This window comes from Carassius auratus, unplaced genomic scaffold, assembly GCF_003368295.1.
Source record: "Carassius auratus strain Wakin unplaced genomic scaffold, ASM336829v1 scaf_tig00045811, whole genome shotgun sequence".
NCBI lineage: Eukaryota > Metazoa > Chordata > Actinopteri > Cypriniformes > Cyprinidae > Carassius > Carassius auratus.
Genome location: NW_020526936.1, coordinates 9,873 through 30,370, shown reverse-complemented (window position 1 = coordinate 30,370; position 20,498 = coordinate 9,873). Strand labels below are relative to the sequence as shown.

The following is a 20,498-nucleotide window of genomic DNA, read 5'->3' as shown; positions in this document are numbered from 1 at the left end:
AAGGTCTACATCGGAAACCTCAGAAGGGGACATCATTTTTTATTGTTCTTGTGCTACAGTTCTTTTCTAATAGACCAATTCTCAAATCATTTCATTATACTTTTCTTTTTGTATTAGTAGGTTACTTACAAATTTGTGCTTAATTGCCAACTAATTTTTTTTATATTATCATTATTAAAATTATTATTATTATTTAACTTATAGACCACTGGGCGAATCAACATGAATTCTCGTTTTCCTTCTTTTAATTTTAAATAAAATAATGACTGAATGATACACTGAATCGTCATCAGCTATTAAGTTTCAGAAACGATCAAACATCAGAATTGTACATCAAAATAAAACTGTAGGCTAATTGCATAAACACGCTTACCTTTTAATATGAAGTTAACGTAGATAATCCCCGCAGAACTGATGAAAACATCTTTATTATAGAACAATTCTAGAACTATTTAAAGATAGGACCAACTTTGTCCAGTCACAACCTGTTTGATTAATAGATCGTTGAGTCAAATCTCTCCAGCAACTGCCTGGGGGGTTTGAATGTTGCCGAGGTAAACCCATTCAGACCGGGCCAGTGCGCACATCCATGATGCTGGAGAGTAAAGGTAGATGCGATTCCTAGTGTCATCTTTTAAAAGCGAGACGAGGGAAAATGCCCGCTCAACATGGCCATTGGAAACAGGCAGAACAAGAAGTCTTATGGCACCTTGTGCCAATTCCTGAAAACACTTGTGCCAAAAGCATGCTCTTTCAAATCATTTAACTGTGCTCTGATTTCTGATTGACAGTATTTACAAAATGCCTTTGTATCATAGCCTACCACAGGTGTAATCCATGTTTTTAAAGACTGGTCGCTCTCCCATTCCTTTCTGTAGTACTTTTTATACTTACCCCACTTTGGCATGATGATGATGATGAATGATGATCACTGATGATGATAATGCAGTTTTGACTATATAACGAATTAGCCTACAACAACAACCCGCCAATCAAGCTTGAAGTCTGATTGGACAGGATTCCCCTGAACCTTATTGGCTAAGCTGAACCATACCTAATTTAAACATCATCCTACATTAGCTATATAATTTATTTTATAGTTAGTTTTCATTTAAAAAAAAATAAAGAATACTGTTTATAGTCAAAAATAAAAACCCGCCTGTTGTATCAAAAACCAGCCCAAATTTTAAAGACCCGCCCAATGCATTTTTTTTCCGGTCGGACGTGACCAAAAGGAGCCCAATTGGGCGGGAACCCACCCAATCTGGCAACACTGCTGGAACGACAGCTCCACCTGTGCTTAGAGGCACAGTTCGTCGTTAGTTTGCTGTGTCGACGTCACTGATTGCGCCGCACCTGGGCTGTGTGCTATTCAGAGTTATCGACCCTGTGCCCTATTCTTTTAGAAGATTTCACCATCCACTTTGAGAGATTTAAAAGACTTAAAGTTGTGGTTTAAGTTCATTACATAATTCTCCTTCTTTATTATTATTACAAATTCAGTTTGAAACTATATAGCAGCGTGGCCCTCGCGATTATTCTCCCTTCGAAGTGCTCTCTGAAAGCATTCATCTGGCCGATTAGAACGCAGCCATTGTTTCGTTTGTGCGAAGAAACGGTGTTTGTCAAGTGAGTTATCTTTGTTAAAACATTCCAAAATACACGTCTCATATAACAGTATTGGTAAAACAGTGTGTTAGAGGTTCTCACTTATATTAAATGTTAACACTCAAATCACAGTATTCTTATAGTAAATGTATGTACCCAAATAAAGTAACAAAAATGTATAAATAAGTGATTTTGTTGTTTTTACAGAAATATAGAGATCACTCTACAAATGTGTTTGTGTGTGAATGTAAGTGTATATATATATAGAGAGAGAGAGAGAGGGAGAGAAAGAGAGAGAGTATATACACTGCCAAATTATTTTTTTGTATGTGTTTTTAAGTGTTCATTTAATGCATATCGACAAAGAAACCAAATATTTAACAGAAATTATGTCAGCTTAAACAAATGGTTTAAACTGCAGTGGTGGCTGGATGCTACACAGGTGAAAGGACACATGTCTCCAGCAGCCAGCTATCACCAAAGCCATGCACCCTCTTCAGCCACCTGCAAACTGCAGAAGTGTCCCACACAAAAGAGTCATGTGTGCTTCCATCACCCACCCATCAGGCCATCACCCAGGGACGTAGCCATCTTTTCAGAAGTGAGGGGGACAGAAATTATATATATATATACATTTAACATATACAACATTTCTGTAATCTATATAGCCTACCAATCAACAGTTTTTGAACTGTAAGATATTTTGTTTTTAAAGAAGTCTCTTTTGCTCACCAAGCCTGCATTTATTTGATCCAAAGTACAGCAAAAACAGTAATATTGTGAAATATTTTTATATTTAAAATAACTTTTTCCCTATTTGAATATATTTTAATTTATTTGTGTGATCAAAGCTGTATTTTCAGCATCATTACTCCAGTCTTCAGTGTCACATCCTTCAGAAATCATGAAAATATACTGGTTTGCTGATTATCAATATTTAAAACATGATATATTCTTTGATGAATATAAGGATCCAAAGATCAGCATTTATGTGAAATAAAAAGCTTTTGCAACATAATACACTATATCATCCAAAAGCTTAGAGTCAATATAATTTTTGTTTTTTGAAAAATAAATTATAGAAATGAACACTTATATTTAGCAAGGACTCTTTTGTGGGTTCGAGTCTCAGGGAAGCATCACCACTGCTCCCCGGGCACGGCTGCTCCGGGTGTGTGTTCACTGTGTGTGTGTGCACTTCGGATGGGTTAAATGAAGAGCACGAATTCTGAGTATGGGTCACCATACTTGGCTGTATGTCACTTCACTTCACTTTGAATTGATCAAAAGTGATGATAAAGCAATCATTTTTCAAAAGATTTTTATTTCAAAATAAATGCTGTTCTTCTGAACTTTCTATTGATCAAAGAAACCTGAAAAACATCTACTCCACTGGTTTCAACATTATCAGAATGTGTTTTTGTTTTTTTTGTTAGTTTTTTTTTGAGAGAGAGAGAGGCAAATCAGAATATCAGAATTATTTCTAAAGGATCATGTGACTGAAGTAATGATACTAAAAATTCAGCTTTGAAATCTCAATAAATTACATTTTTGAAATATATCCAAATAGAAAACAGTTAATTTAAATAGGTTAGTAGAAATATTTAAAAAAATTTCTGTTTTGCTTTACTTTGGATCAAATAAATGCAGGCTTGGTGAACAGAAGAGACTTATTTAAAAAATATTAACAAGCTTATGGTTAAAACACTGTTGACTGGTAGTGGATATAGGCAACTTAAATTTTTCTCAAATTTCTAGCTTTTAAATGGCTTAGAAATCTATAACTCCTGGACAATAAAAAATAATAATGATTTGTTTATATACTACAAACAATTTTTGATCACATAATAAGGAAGAATAGTTTCTATTCTGTAATAAATGCTATGTCACTTTGCACTGCATTGTTCATACTTTATCACCTGCTGGAGATTTACTTGAAAAAACATGTTTTGGTGCAATGGCATGTTTAATGTCTTCATGTTTGCAAAAGTTTCTGGGCTTTTTTTGTGTGTGTGTAAAAACTGGTAGCTGGACGCTTTTGCCCATATTAGGAATTTCCTGTAATGGCTTTCTGCGCGAGAGCGCCCTCCGGCTTCGAGTATGAATGAAACACACACTACAGGAGTGTTTGCGCTCTGTGATGTCCATCTCGCTGTATTCTGGGTCCGAATAAAAATTATTAAATCATAAGCAGACTATCCCGTCTCTTTGAGTTTAAATCTATATTTATTCACACCAGCTCTTGAAAACTTCTATGAGAACAAACTTGACCGAAAAAGTGCGGAGGCCGAATTTCCATGATATTAAAAGTGGGGGGGTGGGGGGGGGTTCACGTCCCCCGCTTAATCTACGCCCCTGCCATTACCCACCACCTCCATACATTTCCAACAGCATAATAATGCAGTGTAGCTAACAACTGAATTAAAAGCGTTGTTTCTTCTTATTGCCCTCTGAAGATGTGAAGCCTGATGTTGAAGGGCCAGACTGGAGAGGGCCTGATGTTGGAGGCCTGGGCTTTGAAGGCAAAGGCCTGGTTGATGCACATGTATCCATATCTCCAAGGACCCTTCCATTGCAACAGGCCCCAGTATGGCCAAAACTGTCTCTTCCTCTGTGGGGACAGGAGGAACTGAACTGATACCCCATCAGTCTTGCTTGCTTCCCTCTTACGTTCTGGAGTCCTCTGTTTTCTCACACTTGCGAAGTCCCTCCACTTATTCCTGACTTCTTCTGAGCTTTGTTCGTATCCATAGCCAGCATCATTTACAGTATTTTTTGAGTGATTTCTGCCCTGGTTTTATTTTTGTCAGTATTTGTAATGCAGTATTTTTCAGCTTTGAGAATGGCTGGACATGCTTTAAAACTGGGGTTTCCGTGTTAATTTCATTAACACATGGCAGGAGATGGCAGGGAGACTCAAATAGGAAAAAATGAGTAAATTAATCAACAGGTGTTCACAACAGTACACCACAGTTTTTCAAACCCAATTTTCAATTGTGGTTAAACTGCCTATCAACATTACATAAGAAATATTATTTATTTTATTTTATTATTTATTTTAAATTAATTTTCCATAAGTGTTATACAAATATTGGCAAAACCACATATATGATACAAAATCCAAACAAAGTGTAAAAAACATAAAATGTACAGCATACAATTATTATTTAATATTAAAATATATAGAGAGAGCCTGTATCACACATTCAACATGAAACAAATAGTAAATAGTAAACAAAAGAATGACAAGAAATAGTACTTATCTGAAATTGTGAAATTATTGACATTAGGATCAGAAAAGAGCACATTTTAACTCTGTGTGTGTATAAGGTATTGCAGAACAAATTAATGATTCGTTATTACTCGACTCCTATAACGTCATTTCAAAAGCGTAATTATGAAAATTATGGTACTATTGCATACAAATACATTACTTTCAGAAAATATTATGTAGAAAATGTAATTTATAGAATTCTTAGAGCAGGAGCTGGGCCCGGTTTTTCAAAAGTAATCCAGTAGGATTTTGGATAATGGATTGGATCAAATCTTGAAAATGTGTTTTTCAAAAGAAAAAACGGATTACATAATCAGATTAGATCACGTAATCCAATCTTGGTTTTGATCCGGATCACACCTTTAGTTTGGTTTTTTTTAGAACTCTTTTGTAGGATTTGGATCACTTTGATCCAAAAAATCTGGATTATACTGATCCCATCAGAAGGGTGGATTCAGCGTGGATTTCATGGCCAAAATGTAATGAAAACTTTAAAAATGTATCAAATAATACTATATTTGGATCGTGCAGTATCTTACAAGATATTCTATTTATTCATAAGCTTTTAATTTTATTTGTTCATCCGTCAGGCTTTAACGTATTCAGCCTTTCAGTATAGGCCTGCAGCAAAGTAGAAAGAGTTTGGCCTCATAAAATAATCCCCCAAACAGCTGTCAAAATTGACCAAAAACAATACATTTTATTCTGTCACTAATTGATATATATATTCATCACAATCAAAAATATTGTTTTACATTAAGTCTTTTTTTTTATTCAATACATCTATACTTGAAACTCGTTATAAATATCCTCAATGTACAGTGTTTGTGTTGTAGGTCTCAGATGAGCGCACTGCTGGAAGAGGATGGGGTGGGGTTTTTCTTGTTTTTAGGTTGTTTTTTTTAAATGTGTGGGTTTTCATTTCAAATAAAACTAAACTTATATTGACCCCTCACTGGCTATTCTACTTGTTGCTCTTTACATATCTACAGTTCTACATTGTGATTTCCTATCCTGTTTGAGCACTGGTTATCCAGATTTGGTGATCCTGAAAAGTTCCTATCCGGATCAGATTGATCCAATCCAATGTTGCTTTAAAAAACTGACTCCAAAAGTAAGCTGGATTACGTGATCACGGATCGCAAAAGAAGGATAACTAAATCCGGATCAATTTTATCCGGATTAAACCTTTTGAAAAACCGGGCCCTGGTGATGAAAATTTCAACAATTTAAGGTTTTATTGTATACTGTATAAGAAAATGTATTGAAGTTTATTTTTGATTAATTGCATTAAAGCACATAGTATATATTATAGACTAAATAGTAATACATTTTAAATACATTAACATTAACAAATGTAATTTTGGAGAACACAATTAAGTTGAAATTAAAATCAAAATAATTTTACATGTGCTTTAGTATACTGATAAATATATAAAAATAAGTGTATATAAATAAGTTATTTAAAATACAATAAAATCATAGTTATGTCAAATGTATGTTTAAGTAATACTTAATTAGACGTTATCATAAAGTGTATTTTTTATAAAGTGCACTTAAGTGTGTTAAGACCTATTGTTATTAAAGTGTAATCTCTTTAAGTACACATAAGTGGCCTTTAATTTAAATTATATTATATTATCTGCCAATGCATTTTTAAAAAAGTGTACTTTTAAGATTGGAAGTACACAACAAGTACACTTTTAATACAATTAAGCACACTTCTTTTTCACAAGGGGATGCTCTTTCCATCACATCAACACAGAGTAAAAAAAAGAAAAAGAATTGGTATTGAGGATGCAGGACAACACAGAATTAGAGAGAGAGAGAGAGAGAGAGAGAGAGAGAGAGAGAGAGAGAGAGAGAGAATGTCTGGGAGATGAAGAGAAATAGTTGGATCACAATTCTGACTTTTTTTCTTGCAGTTCTGATAAAGTCTGAATTACATGATATAAACTGCAATTCCAATAACAGAAGTCAGAATTGTGACATAAAAAGGTCACAATTACTGTATTTATTTTTTATTCTGTGACAGAAACAAGCTTACATAGTAACCAGAGGCCATGTACGGTATCTTGTCGTTTTTGTTGATCACAGGCATCTATCCACATCCAGCACACACACACACACACACACACACACTGGAGAGCAATTACAATCAGTTCCAGATGAATTTCTGCATAGAGGACCCAGTTTTGTTCTACTGTACACTCTATACAGTCAGGTTTAGACTGTTGCCAAGAATGAGCACATTCAACACTCAACACCTGTAAACTGAAGGCTAAATTACAAAACTAGGGATTTTTATATTGTTTTAGTATATGCCGGTAGAACTGAAACATGTTTTTGTAAAGCCATCAGCTGTTAGTATTTTGGCTGTGCTATGATTGACTATATCTTTCTGTTGGATAGGTTTTGCTGAGTTTTGAGTTACTACAGTGTTTCTAGAAAAAGGTATTCAGTATTTTGAAATGTAGAGTTTGTATTTATCTAACAAAATGTGGTTTTGGCCAGAAAATCAACTATTTGGCTAATTGTGTGATGTAGTGTTCAGAGTTTAGAAAAAAAACTTTAATTAATTAGTAAATGCTTGTTAGTGATTGAAAATTTGATTTCTGTATTTTCCTATATCTGCACCACTCTATTTGTGTTGTATCCTGTAACAGACATTGACAAAATGTTTTCCCGAAAGCAGGTTTTTGTAACAGTGTTTTGAAGTGATCTCACTAGTGTTCTCTAAAAACTGTAAAACATATGACTATTTTCATGCTTTTGTACTTTTATGCCACAGTCATTCAACTCCAGCACAAGTCTGTTTCTGTGGCCTGCTGAAGTAAAGCATGTTGGTACACAGGAGTACCTCTGTGAGAGGTTAAATTATTTTAAACTGCAACGTATTAAAAATTAAAATGAAGCTCTTTCTGTAAGTGTGTCCCAACAGGTAATGAGAAGTTCAACACACACTTGTAACACAAGTCAAACACTTGAAATACATCATGTCCTGTAAGTAGACAAGGGATTGCAAGTTTGCCTCCAATACACCGGGACAAAGATAAGATATAATCTCCTTCATACATTTTATACATGTGTGTAACCTTTGATATGTTGTGTGATGTTGGTGTAATAAACATGTGTTTGGTTGGATAACTTAAGCAGCGATAAGGTAGTATCTGTGAGGGCCTTAGCAACATAAAATTGTTAGGAGGTAAGAACGATGGTAGACCAGGGCGGGGTGCAGTTGACAGTCTTTAATAAAGAAAATAGTCTTTCAATAGATCTCCATGAGAGGAGAGGCAGGGATCCCGGGATGCCAACTCCCAGTCCAAAACAGAGAAGACCGCCGACGGTGTGAAAAGCCAAGGGCAGGTGCTGCACAGGTTCTCTGCAAACAGGCACAGCCGGATAATAAACAGTCCAATGACAGTATAACTCACAGTTGCAATAAAGACTAAACAAGACAGGACAGGACTAGGAAACAGACATGTCTCACGAAAGGTCATCGAATAATCCGACAATGAGACAGGGCTAGAAAGAGAGAATAAGAAGCAGAGACAATCAAGGGCAAAAGAGGGACAGGTGAGGGAATGGAAGGGGAGACAGCTGAAAGTGATAATGAGTGGAGGAGTGTGCGTGATAGAGTGAGTAAGTGATCACAAGAGGGAGACAGAGACAGAGGAAAAGACCAGGATCATGACAGTACCCCTCTCTCAACGAGCGCCTCCTGGCGCTCCTGAGGGCAACTGGCGGGACCGGAGGAAATCATCGATGAGTGAAGGATCCAGGACATCCCGGGAGGGAACCCAACTTCTCTCCTCAGGACCATACCCCTCCCAATCGACCAGATATTGACGACCGCGTCCCCGACGGCGCATGTCGAGGATGCGGCGAACCCTGTAGACAGGGGTATCATCGACAAGACTAGGGACGCGCACAGGGCGAGAAGGGGGACGGATGACTGGTTTAACGCAAGAGACGTGAAACACGGGGTGGACCCGGCGCAGATTAGGCGGAAGGTGAAGTTTTACTGCGACGGGGTTAATGACTCTTACAATGCGAAATGGTCCAATAAAGCGGGGAGACAATTTACGTGAATCGGACCGGAGAGGTAAATTTGAAGTGGACAACCACACTCTCTGGCCGCAAACGTAACGAGGGCTCTTAACTCTGCGCCTATTGGCCGTAACAGTCATGCGTCTTCTAGCTCGACAGAGAGCAGATCGCACTCTCCTCCAGGTGCGTTTGCATCGGCTAATAAAAGCTTGCACGGACGGAACATTAGATTCAGAGTCTTGGGACGCAAATATCGGAGGTTGATAACCGAGACAGCAATGAAAGGGCGAAAGACCCGTAGCAGAGGAGGGGAGCGAATTATGGGCGTATTCGGCCCAAGAGAGTTGCTGTGACCATGACGCGGGATTCTGATGGGTGAGACTGCGGAGCATACGGGCGACAATCTGATTGGTCCGTTCAGCTAGACCGTTCGTCTGGGGATGAAACCCGGACGAAAGGCTAACGGATGCCCCAATCAGACGACAAAACTCTTTCCAAAATTGAGAAGAAAATTGGGGGCCTCTATCAGACACAATATCAGTGGGTAACCCATGTAGCTTAAAAACATGATCAACCATGATCTGGGCGGTCTCTTTGGCAGAAGGGAGTTTGGCGAGAGGAATAAAATGGGCCGACTTAGAAAAACGATCTACCACGGTTAGAATAACGGTGTTACCCCCTGAGGTAGGAAGACCGGTGATAAAGTCGAGTGCTAAGTGAGACCACGGTCGAGACGGAACCGGTAGCGGACGAAGTAGACCGGCCGGAGGAGAACTGTCAGTCTTAGTTTGAGCGCACGTATTGCAGGAGGCAATAAATCGTCGCACGTCCCGTTCTAAAGAGGCCCACCAAAAACGCTGACGGATAAAAGCGATGGTGCCCCGGACGCCGGGATGGACTGTCAATCTAGAGGCATGTCCCCATTGAAGGACTGCCCGACGCGCTGACACAGGGACAAAAAGCAGCCCCCTAGGGCAGTTGCGCGGAACTATGACACGAGAAAGGGAACGCTTAACCAGCCTCTCTATTCCCCAGACGGCCGTGCCAATAACATGACCCGGGGGAATAATCTCCTCAGGCTCAGAAGAAGCAGAGGAGTCAAAAAGACGGGATAGTGCATCAGGCTTGACGTTCTTGGTACCCGGACGGTACGAGATGGTGAAATCGAAACGGGTAAAGAATAACGCCCAGCGGGCCTGACGAGCATTTAGTCTCTTGGCCTTGCGGATATATTCTAGGTTTCGGTGATCTGTCCAGACGATAAAAGGAACGGGAGCTCCCTCTAGCCACTGTCGCCATTCGCCTAACGCTAGACGGATGGCGAGCAGTTCGCGGTTGCCTACGTCGTAATTGCGCTCAGCAGGAGAAAGACGGTGGGAGAAAAAGGCGCAGGGGTGTATCTTGCCGTCAGCAGAGGAGCGCTGGGATAGCACCGCCCCGACCCCCACTTCAGAGGCATCGACCTCGACTATAAATTGTTTAGAGAAGTCAGGGGTGAGAAGGATAGGTGCGGTAGTGAAAAGCGATTTAAGAGTGTCGAACGCAGTCTGCGCAGAAGCGGACCATCTAAACTGGGACTTGACGGAGGTCAGAGCTGTAAGGGGTGCGGCTACTTGACTAAAATTACGTATAAAACGACGATAAAAATTAGCAAACCCGAGAAAACGTTGTAGTGCGAGGCGGGAATCGGGCACGGGCCAGTCGGTAACAGCCTGGACCTTAGCAGGGTCCATACTAATCCCCTCTGCCGAGATGATAGAGCCCAGAAACGTAACTGAGGGAGCATGGAAAGAACACTTCTCGGCCTTAACATAAAGTCGATTCTCTAATAGACGCTGAAGAACACGACGAACATGTTGGACGTGCACCTGGAGAGACGGCGAAAAAATCAGAATGTCATCTAGGTAGACGAATACAAAAACATTGAGCATGTCTCGTAGGACATCATTGATTAAGGCTTGAAAAACCGCGGGGGCGTTAACCAATCCAAAGGGAAGAACCCGGTATTCAAAGTGTCCGAGGGGCGTATTAAACGCGGTCTTCCATTCATCCCCCTCCTTTATACGTACTAAGTGATAGGCGTTACGCAAGTCGAGCTTAGTGAATATCTTAGCTCCCTGCAAGATCTCGAAGGCGGAGGACATCAGGGGTAATGGATAACGATTCTTCACAGTGATATCATTTAAACCCCGATAGTCTATGCAGGGACGCAGGGAGCCATCCTTCTTCTTAACAAAGAAGAACCCGGCTCCCGCTGGAGACGAGGAAGGAACGATGGTACCCGCATTGAGTGATTCAGAAAGGTATTTCTCGAGCGCCTCCCTCTCGGGGGCGGATAATGAGTAAAGTCTACCACGGGGGGGCGTTGTACCTGGGAGAAGATCTATACTGCAGTCATACGGGCGATGAGGGGGGAGAGAAGTGGCCCGGGAACGACTGAAGACCTCCCGCAAATCGTGATACTCCTCCGGAACCCCAGACAAGTCACCTGGCTCCTCCTGAAAAACAGTTACGGGCAAGACAGGGGGCACAGCAGAAGACAGACAATCTACATGACAGGACAATTTCCAAGAAAGAATGGTGCCTTCTGCCCAGTTAATCTGGGGGTTGTGAAGCACTAACCACGGGTGGCCTAAAACCACGGGAGAAAAAGGGGAATGAAAAATAAAAAAAGAAATAGTCTCTCTATGATTTCCAGAAACAGTAAGAGTCAATGGTGAAGTCCTCTTCTGTACCCTGGGAAGGGAACTACCATCTAGGGCAAACAGGGGGGTGGAGTCTTGCAAATCTAAGAGGGGAATACCTTGTCTTAAAGCCCAAGTCTCATCAATGAAGTTCCCCTCCGCCCCCGAATCCAGTAATGCTGAGCAGGAAACAGACGATCCCAGCCACCGGAGGTGAACGGGAAGGGAAGTGCAGGACTTAGACGGAGAGACCCATGATGTAGCGCTCGCCAGCAACCCTGCGCTGGCTTTTACTGGGCACCTGGAGACAAAATGATCAGCGGCAGCGCAGTACATACATAGACGATCCATAATCCTGCGCTGGCGTTCCCGTGTAGATATGTGAAGCCCCCCTAGCTGCATAGGCTCAGGATTAGCAGCAGAGGGCAGTAGCGGACGAGTAGTTGTGGAAGAGGGGAGTAACGGAGCCTCCAATCCGCGAGCCCACCGTCGCCTCTCGAAGCGTCTTTCAATGCGAAGGGCCAGCTCGACTAGGGAGTCGAAATTGTCAGGAACCTCTCGGACAACGATCTCATCCTTAATCTCAGAGTTGAGGCCCTCGAGAAAGCGGGAGATTAGTGCCGGACCGTTCCATCCACTAGTAGTGGCCAGAGTACGAAACTCAATAGAAAAGTCTGTGACTGACCTCCTCCCCTGGCGCAGGGTGGATAGGAGACGGGACGCTTCTCTACCATGTGCAGACCGGTCGAATACTCGGATCATCTCCTCCTTGAACAGAGAAAACTTAAAGACGCAGTCTACCTCTGCCTCCCAGTTCGCCGCTGCCCACTCTCGAGCCCGTCCATTGAGAAGAGAAATCACATAGGCCACCTTAGATCGATCCCTGGCATAGGTGGACGGCTGGAGAGAAAAAACAACCTCGCATTGGGTGAGAAAGGCTCGGCATTGTAAAGGCTCACCAGAATAGCACGGAGGGTTGTTTATGCGTGGCTCAGAAGGGTCGCGCTGTCCGGCTGCTGCAGTGGTCTCATGACGGTAGTGATGGAACTGCTGAGTTAGACCTGAGAGCTGGGCGGTCAGGGATTCTACGGCTCGTCTCGTGGTGGATAAATCCCCCTCATGTCTCCCCAGCAGAGCACCCTGGAGCTCCACCGCACGCTGGAGGGGATTACCACTCGCCTGGTCCATCTTCTGGTCGGATTATTCTGTTAGGAGGTAAGAACGATGGTAGACCAGGGCGGGGTGCAGTTGACAGTCTTTAATAAAGAAAATAGTCTTTCAATAGATCTCCATGAGAGGAGAGGCAGGGATCCCGGGATGCCAACTCCCAGTCCAAAACAGAGAAGACCGCCGACGGTGTGAAAAGCCAAGGGCAGGTGCTGCACAGGTTCTCTCAAACAGGCACAGCCGGATAATAAACAGTCCAATGACAGTATAACTCACAGTTGCAATAAAGACTAAACAAGACAGGACAGGACTAGGAAACAGACGTGTCTCACGAAAGGTCATCAAATAATCCGACAATGAGACAGGGCTAGAAAGAGAGAATAAGAAGCAGAGACAATCAAGGGCAAAAGAGGGACAGGTGAGGGAATGGAAGGGGAGACAGCTGAAAGTGATAATGAGCGGAGGAGTGTGCGTGATAGAGTGAGTAAGTGATCACAAGAGGGAGACAGAGACAGAGGAAAAGACCAGGATCATGACAAAAATAAGAGGTTTTACAATAAGCTCATCTAGTTACTGTAGCAGTGCAGGGTGTGAGTTATTCTCCTCACAGAAGCTATATCTGAGTCTAGGGCTAGTCTTCAGTAAAGAGGACCTTGCTAAGTGTTTCTATTAGCAAAGGCTGCGCGGCCTGAAAAAGAGCGGTCAAGAGGAGAGATGGGGGAAACGTACAATATTTAACACTGGTTCTGAAGTACAGTTAATTAGTTAATCAATCAGATCTAGGATGTTAGGTTTTACTTTTAATGGGGTTAAAGTCCTGGAAAAGTGTAGATATACTGTATATATGAACTACTGCATGTGAAGGTGTGAGGTAGATCAGTAACTAAATCTGGGTTCAAGTCATCTCAAATATCATCACAAACCCTCAGATATCAGCTGCTTTCCAGGCAATCCCTCCCACATCAATCCTGTGAGCACCTTTGATATCATAACTGTTTATGACACATAATAAAGAACAGATCAGAGGGAGATGTTACACCAGGAATAGTCACTGTCTTCCTTCAGACCGTATTGTTGATAATGAAGTATGGAAAAGATGGCCTTATTGTCTATTTCACTCGTTTTAGCTTGTCTGCATGTCCAGAGTGTGTGGAGTAATATTGGTAAGTCAGTTTTTGTGTTATAACCAGTTTTTGTGAAGTTTTTGTGAAGTTTGGATGACAGGGATAGCTGAAACATAGCTGAAACATCACTGACACGAGTCTTGAGTCTTGTTTATCAAAAAAGTAATGTTACGATGTATCGTTTAAAAACAGGATCTAGAATTTGAAGTAAAATGGTCGTCAGGATTCAGTGTTGAAGCTATGAAGTGTACACAAATATTCAGTAACATAGCTTACTTTCACTTTGCATTCTCTGATTTACTGCTTTGAGATGATCTGAGAGCCATTTCACTATCATTTGTCTTGTTTCTCAACACACCGTGTGATTTAATGCAGTTAGTGTGTACTACTGGATTCAGTCCGTTAGCTGTTCGTTAAGTCCTAAACCAATTACGTGTTGCTGTTCAAGGTTTCTCAAAGATAAACTGTACAGCTGGATCTAATGCCTTTGTAGGAAGCGTCCAGGAGGAATACCAAGGTGAGATCAGCCTATGACTTTACCTGAATATGAAGAAGTCCTCAGTTTAATTTCACTAATAAGATATTAATTCATTCGATAATATTACTAATATGTGATCATAATTATGTTTTTATTACAGTTGTTAATACCATTAAAGCACCTTTTCTTCTGGGAGGTGTATTACAAGAGTAGTAATGCAAGATCAATATTAGTGATATCCAGTATTGTGTTTCAGATCCTGTATTAAGAGTAAGTATATAATGTGTATTTGATTTGGCCTACAGGAGATGTAGAGATTCTCACTAATATCAGGCCTGATGATCGTCCGGAGCTGGACACATATATTTATCCCAACGGCGTGACGTTTCTGGAGCTGATTTACACGGTCGGAGACTCAGCCGCGGTTGTACGGACCAGAAAACCACTGGACGCTGAAGAACTGAAGCAGGTTTGCTCCTCTATTATACTTGTTAGATAAAGTATATAAGCCTATCTGTAAAATTACCTATCATACTTACATAGTCATACTCTGTCATAAAGACAATAAGTGCCATTTACAGTATGTTTTATGTCTTTTAGTCAGGAGGGAATCTGTATTATTCAGTCACCTGCTCAAACACAGAGGTAAGTTTATTTACACAGCCTTATACAATCAAATCCATCATGATATGAATATTATTGAGCTGATAAAGGCTTCATTGTGTGTTTAGAAGAGAAATACCCAGACATTAGAGGTTCTGGATGTCAATGACAACCCTCCGATCTTCCAGAGTAAATCATACAGCGTCACAGTGTCCGAGGTGTGTGTAATGTCACGTCTTCATACAGCTGTAGTGTGTGCGGTCACAGACACACCTCACATCTCACACTAAACCGTGTCTTTTGCTGCAGAACACCGAGGTGGGATCAGATGTGCTCAAGGTGACGGCTGAAGATAAAGATGCCTCTTCAGAAAACAGCAGAATTATGTATTCTATACTTGTGAGTCTTGTGTATTTAACCCTGTGATATATTACTACTACAACAGGCAGGCTTCCAGCTAACTGTAATTTAACCCTGTCAGCCAGTTAAAATATTTGATTGTACCTATTTTATTTCATCGTAACAGTTAGATGCATGCAGAGCCAGGGAAAAGTAAATGATTGACTTCACTGTATTAACAGCCTCCAGTGCCAGATGAGTTTGAAGTGAGAGCTGATGGGAACATCAGGAAGAAACAACAGCTGGACTACAACCGTGTTCATCAGTACATCTTCACTGTGGAAGCTAGAGTAAAGACAAAACTCTGACATCGGTGTCACTGCTTAGATTTACTCATCTGTTCTTTACAGTAAAACAATAGTTCCCGCAAAAATCATATAAAGGATTAGATGCTTTTTTTTTTCCATACAGTGAAAGTAGATGGAAAATACATGTCCAGATATTTACTTTAATGTGAACTATAATTTTAAAGCAGTAACACATCACTGTTTCTCTGCAGAATGTAGGAGGATACAGTGACACTGCAACGGTTACGATAACTGTTGAAGATTTCGACAACCTAAACCCTTGTTTTGATCACAGTCTCTATAAAGCATCCATTGAGGAGAATCAGGTACCTGACGTCAGAGGACAAGATCAGAGCTTTGAACACATGTCTGACCACACACATAAAGCCTTTGTGTTTTCTGTCCATGCACAGACAGGACCTTTGTCAGACGTCACTCCTGAGGCCATGAAAGCTCAAGATGGGGACACGGGCATCAACGAGCCTGTAGTTTACAGCATAACAGCAGGTAGTGTTAACAGAGTTACACCACACACACATGACATGCGTTCTGACCTAAACCACCTGTTTCTACATATACTATATTGATAAATGTGGGAGAGCTAGAGATTATTTTAAATCTGATTATATTTGAGGGATGTGAAAATTACACTAAACAATACTCATGCATAATCATAGTACTTGACATCCTTAATAATATATTTCTATTTGAATGAAGACATTTCCTCATTTTCTGAGTCAGGTTTCTGATCAAAACAACATATCCACATTTCTGTTTCAGTTCTTCCGAATGAATATCAGAGCATTTTTGAGATTGATGGAGACAGTGGGGTCATCTCTGTGACATCAGCACTAGACCGAGAGAAATCTGACCATATTACTGTTTACATACAGGTTTCAGTTTCTCAAAACAGTAATGGAAAACATTAGGCTGATGTTTTTTAGTATTTTGTATTATTCATCTTTTCCCTTTAAAAACAGGCAGCTCAGCAGGATGATGCTAGTAAGACGGCTAGCGCCATGGTATCAGTTACCATTGAGGATGTGAATGACAACCCGCCGAAATTTGACCAGGACGAGTACACCGTGTCTATTCTGGAGAATTCACCAAAAGACCAGCTTGTGCTTCAGATCAGAGTCACTGATCCAGACCTGGTACTGTTCCTGAAAACCTGCTTTTAAAAGGGTCTACGATGTACTTCAGTTTACGATGCTTTTGGGAAATGCAGCCCAGGACTTTAGCTTTAACACTGTGAACTTGCAAGTCATGTTTGACAAGTTAACTTTCCAAGTGAATTTACAGTGTATTTGTAACAGCTAGGGGGCGTTGTTAGATACGACTTTTTGGAATACGGTTATTCCATATACATAGTAAGGTTTCACAGAATAAAACAGAGCAAACAATGTGTAATGGTATTAATAAAAATGGTTATCTTCCACCAAGTAATGTAGCTCCTCAAAAGTGGTTGCCGGGCAACACACAGAGGTAAACAAATGTGTATGTTTACAACAGAGCCATATATGGCTCTGGTTTACAACAGCTTTGAACGTGACTCAGCCAATCAGAATCAAGCAGTGGAACTATCTTTTTTATGAACTTACTTTTTATCGTCTTTCCAATCAGGGTGGGTTCTCTAAAGGTCACTTTGTCTTGGACAGTGATACCTTCGTTATCAACAGTCAAGGAGTAATATCACTTATGAGCGATGCCACCTTGGACACAGAAACTAGAGACAGTTACAACATTGAGGTTCAAAACTATCATATTCATCTCTTGAACCCAACATGTTCAGGATGACTGTTCATTCTAAACGGGATGCTTGCGTTGTGTTCTTCAGGTAATAGCTGTAGACCAGCCTGATGATGGCTTAATCTCCACAGCTAGGGTCATCATCACTGTTCTGGACGTCAACGACAACCACCCACAATTCCTTCCTCTCCCAGAACACATTGAGATTCAGGAAGGTGTGTACACGTCCTCATCCCCTGGAGAAGTGTGCATGATATCAGCCACAGACTCTGACTCTGGAGAAAACGGACGTGTGGCCATCACGGTTTACTCACACATCGAAGTATTCAGCTTCAGAGCGGTGAGAGGATTACGAGAGCTCTCACTGATGCTCTTCATACCAGATTTATAAATGCTCAGATCTTATTTACTTTGTAAAAAGAAGGTTAATTTCCTTCACTTGTAGGATGGGACTCTGCTAGCTATGGATGAGCTGGATCGGGAGACACAGAGCGAGCGTGTATGATGTGCTCATTGTTGCCATGGACAGTGCAATACCACAGCTAAATGTACAGTATTCATTTCCATTTCATGGTCAGAAATTAAGAATTCATTCCCACGATTTAGTGATTTCCTGGTTTTAAGGTAAATCTTGGCCAAATTGTGCCAATTTGTTCGTGGCCAAAAAATTACAGTAAACTAATTAATTTATGAATTGTGCTACATTTGAGGCATTGCTAGCATAGCAAAAGAAGAAAACCTTGAGCAAACCTGCATGTTTCTTTAAATCCTAAGGATTATATCTGATTTGAATTTGGGATTTATCCATCCCTAAATCACACATGAACAAACGAGAAGCATCTGCACTCTTTACTAGATTTCTTACTGTTATTCAGAAGTCTTCATGAGCACATTACTGTTAACTCTCACATTAAGAGAGTACTACAAAACCGTTGCTTGTGTTTGTCTTGTGTAGAACATCACCACAGTGAGAGTCAGTATCACAGACGTCAATGACAACGCTCCAGTCTTCAGCTCGGACTGCTACAGCAGAAGTCTTCTGGTTAGAGATGCCAGGGTTGGAGAAGTGCTGCTGACAGTCTCTGCCACAGATAAAGACACCGGACACAACGCCGTCATTAGCTACAGGTGCAGCTCAAGATTCACAGTCAAGACCTTCCATTCAAAGATTCTTTAAAAGCTGGCAAAAAACATGAACCTGAAACATGAATGTTGATTTTCTGTAGTTTCTCTGAAGACTCTTCCATGGTCGCGTTGGATGCTGAAACAGGAGACATCATTTTGACCTCTGACCTTAGCGAGGTCACAGAAGATACTCAGCTAACACTGACTGCTGTAGCGACAGATCATGGAGCACCAGTACAGTCTGAGGAAGGTTTGTGCAAGTTGTTGATCGTACTGTGTCCCATACTGTAAAAATGTAAAGAAAGATGCAAAAACAGTCTGCTAATGTAGTGCTAGTGTTAATGCCAGCACGAAACCTTTATAAGGTAAATATGGGGCTACAATAGTCTCAAAATGAATGCAATGCAAAATTAAAGCAATTCACAAATTCATAGCGTAATTCATATTCACAAATAGCACATTTCTGAATGTTTCTATGTGTATAAATGTATTGTTCACTTTCAATTGCAAATCATTGTTGTGTGTGTGGATCACTATCAGTTTGTATGTGTTTATTCTGAGACTTTTAAATATATAAACTTTCTTTGTGATTGTGAATTACATAAACATATTTAGCAAATTAATTTATTTTGAGACTATTTTAGCTCCATAATAAATACTTTTATAATCAGTCATGATTTTTTATCTGTGAGTACATGTCGTGTTACTTATGTGACTTCGTGTGCTTGTGAAAATGAACTGGGCTCAACAGAACGTACATGTCAAAACCAACACCTTGTTTTCTCTCTGAAGCTGCGGTCTTGATCTACTTTCAAATATCCTCTGTCAACGAGAGTGTGGCTTTTCAGAGGTCCTCCTACAGCTTCATAATCAAGGAGAACGAGCCTGAGTCCTCGACAGTAGGCAGAGTCAAGGCATTGACAGGGAGTCCACTGGTTACAGTCAGCTATAACATGAAGTCACACGAGGATGTCTTCTCTGTGGATGCTGAAGGAAGCATAAAAGCTGTCAGAGCTCTGGACAGGGAGGAAGAGGAGTGGTACATCCTCACAGTAGAGGCCATAGACTCCAGAACTCCTCCAAACACAGCAGAGACAACGGTAATAAGACCAGAAACACACTACACAACTACACCAACACATTGTTCTGATGTGCATTCTTGAGTTACTCTAGTCATAACAAATCATTAAATCAGATTAAAACTTGACGACTGTTTAACTTTGGCAGTGATTGACCTACGCAAGGTGATATTTTAAGTATCCCTCATTGAAGCAACACTGGGAATGCAACAAGTACTTGCATTGCATTTGCAATGACACAAGCTTCTACAGTGTGTATTTCTCTTCAAGCACGTCAAAGCCAAAGATTTCTTCTTAGAAGCATTTGACTTTCTTTCACTTAATCTTCAGGTCAGAGTTCAGGTTGAGAACGTGAATGAGGCTCCTGTGTTTGACGATGAAATATATAAAGCAGAAATATTCAGTATCGCTCCATACAAATTCCCTGTAGTGAAGATCCAGGTAAGTGAATCTCTGTGGTGGCTTGTGCTTTTGTTCTGTTACTTTTGCTCATATCTAGGGCGAGGACCCTTAAACATATTTCATCATGTAACTCATCCTGTGCTATGGACATGAATCATTAAGAAAAGGAGTGCTGCTATTTTTCAAACTGATCAGACTTACTATTTTCTCTTGGCATATAAAATGTTGGTGTCTGCAATGTTTCCCCGCAAAACACCATTACTTACCAAATAAAAATACATGACCAAGATCACAGCTGTATATTTCAGGGCTGTCAATGGATTGAATTACTAAACATGGTTTATTTGTTAGTTTTTTGTTGAACTGTGGTTTGTCTGTCAGGCATCAGAGACTGATGTGGGCGAGAGCTCAGGATTGCAGTATTCACTGCTGGACTTCACTTCTCTGCTGGATGTGGAGGAAAGCACCG

The 20,498-nt window shown here is 40.6% G+C and overlaps 1 protein-coding gene across 1 annotated transcript; it reads left to right on the top strand.

The window, feature by feature from the left end:
- The first annotated feature begins 13,876 nt into the window (after positions 1-13,876).
- LOC113088209 (cadherin-87A-like) lies at positions 13,877-20,063 on the top strand. The gene is made up of 18 exons (XM_026255706.1): positions 13,877-13,946; positions 14,356-14,424; positions 14,691-14,854; positions 14,986-15,030; positions 15,117-15,206; positions 15,298-15,387; positions 15,570-15,677; positions 15,887-16,000; positions 16,088-16,181; positions 16,455-16,567; positions 16,655-16,828; positions 17,298-17,423; positions 17,512-17,763; positions 17,869-17,971; positions 18,379-18,551; positions 18,650-18,798; positions 19,341-19,648; positions 19,958-20,063. The coding sequence occupies exons 1-14, from the start codon at positions 13,880-13,882 to the stop codon at positions 17,926-17,928; spliced, it is 1,566 nt and encodes a 521-aa protein (XP_026111491.1). The 5' UTR covers positions 13,877-13,879; the 3' UTR covers positions 17,929-17,971; positions 18,379-18,551; positions 18,650-18,798; positions 19,341-19,648; positions 19,958-20,063.
- Positions 20,064-20,498: the final 435 nt, after the last annotated feature.

Excerpts from the sequence above, each read along its gene's own strand:
- LOC113088209 (XM_026255706.1), top strand. The coding sequence starts at position 13,880 with ATGGCCTTATTGTCTATTTCACTCGTTTTAGCTTGTCTGCATGTCCAG. Across the intron at positions 15,207-15,297 it reads ACAGCGTCACAGTGTCCGAG|AACACCGAGGTGGGATCAGA; the intron begins GTGTGTGTAATG and ends CTTTTGCTGCAG. Across the intron at positions 15,678-15,886 it reads TCTTCACTGTGGAAGCTAGA|AATGTAGGAGGATACAGTGA; the intron begins GTAAAGACAAAA and ends GTTTCTCTGCAG.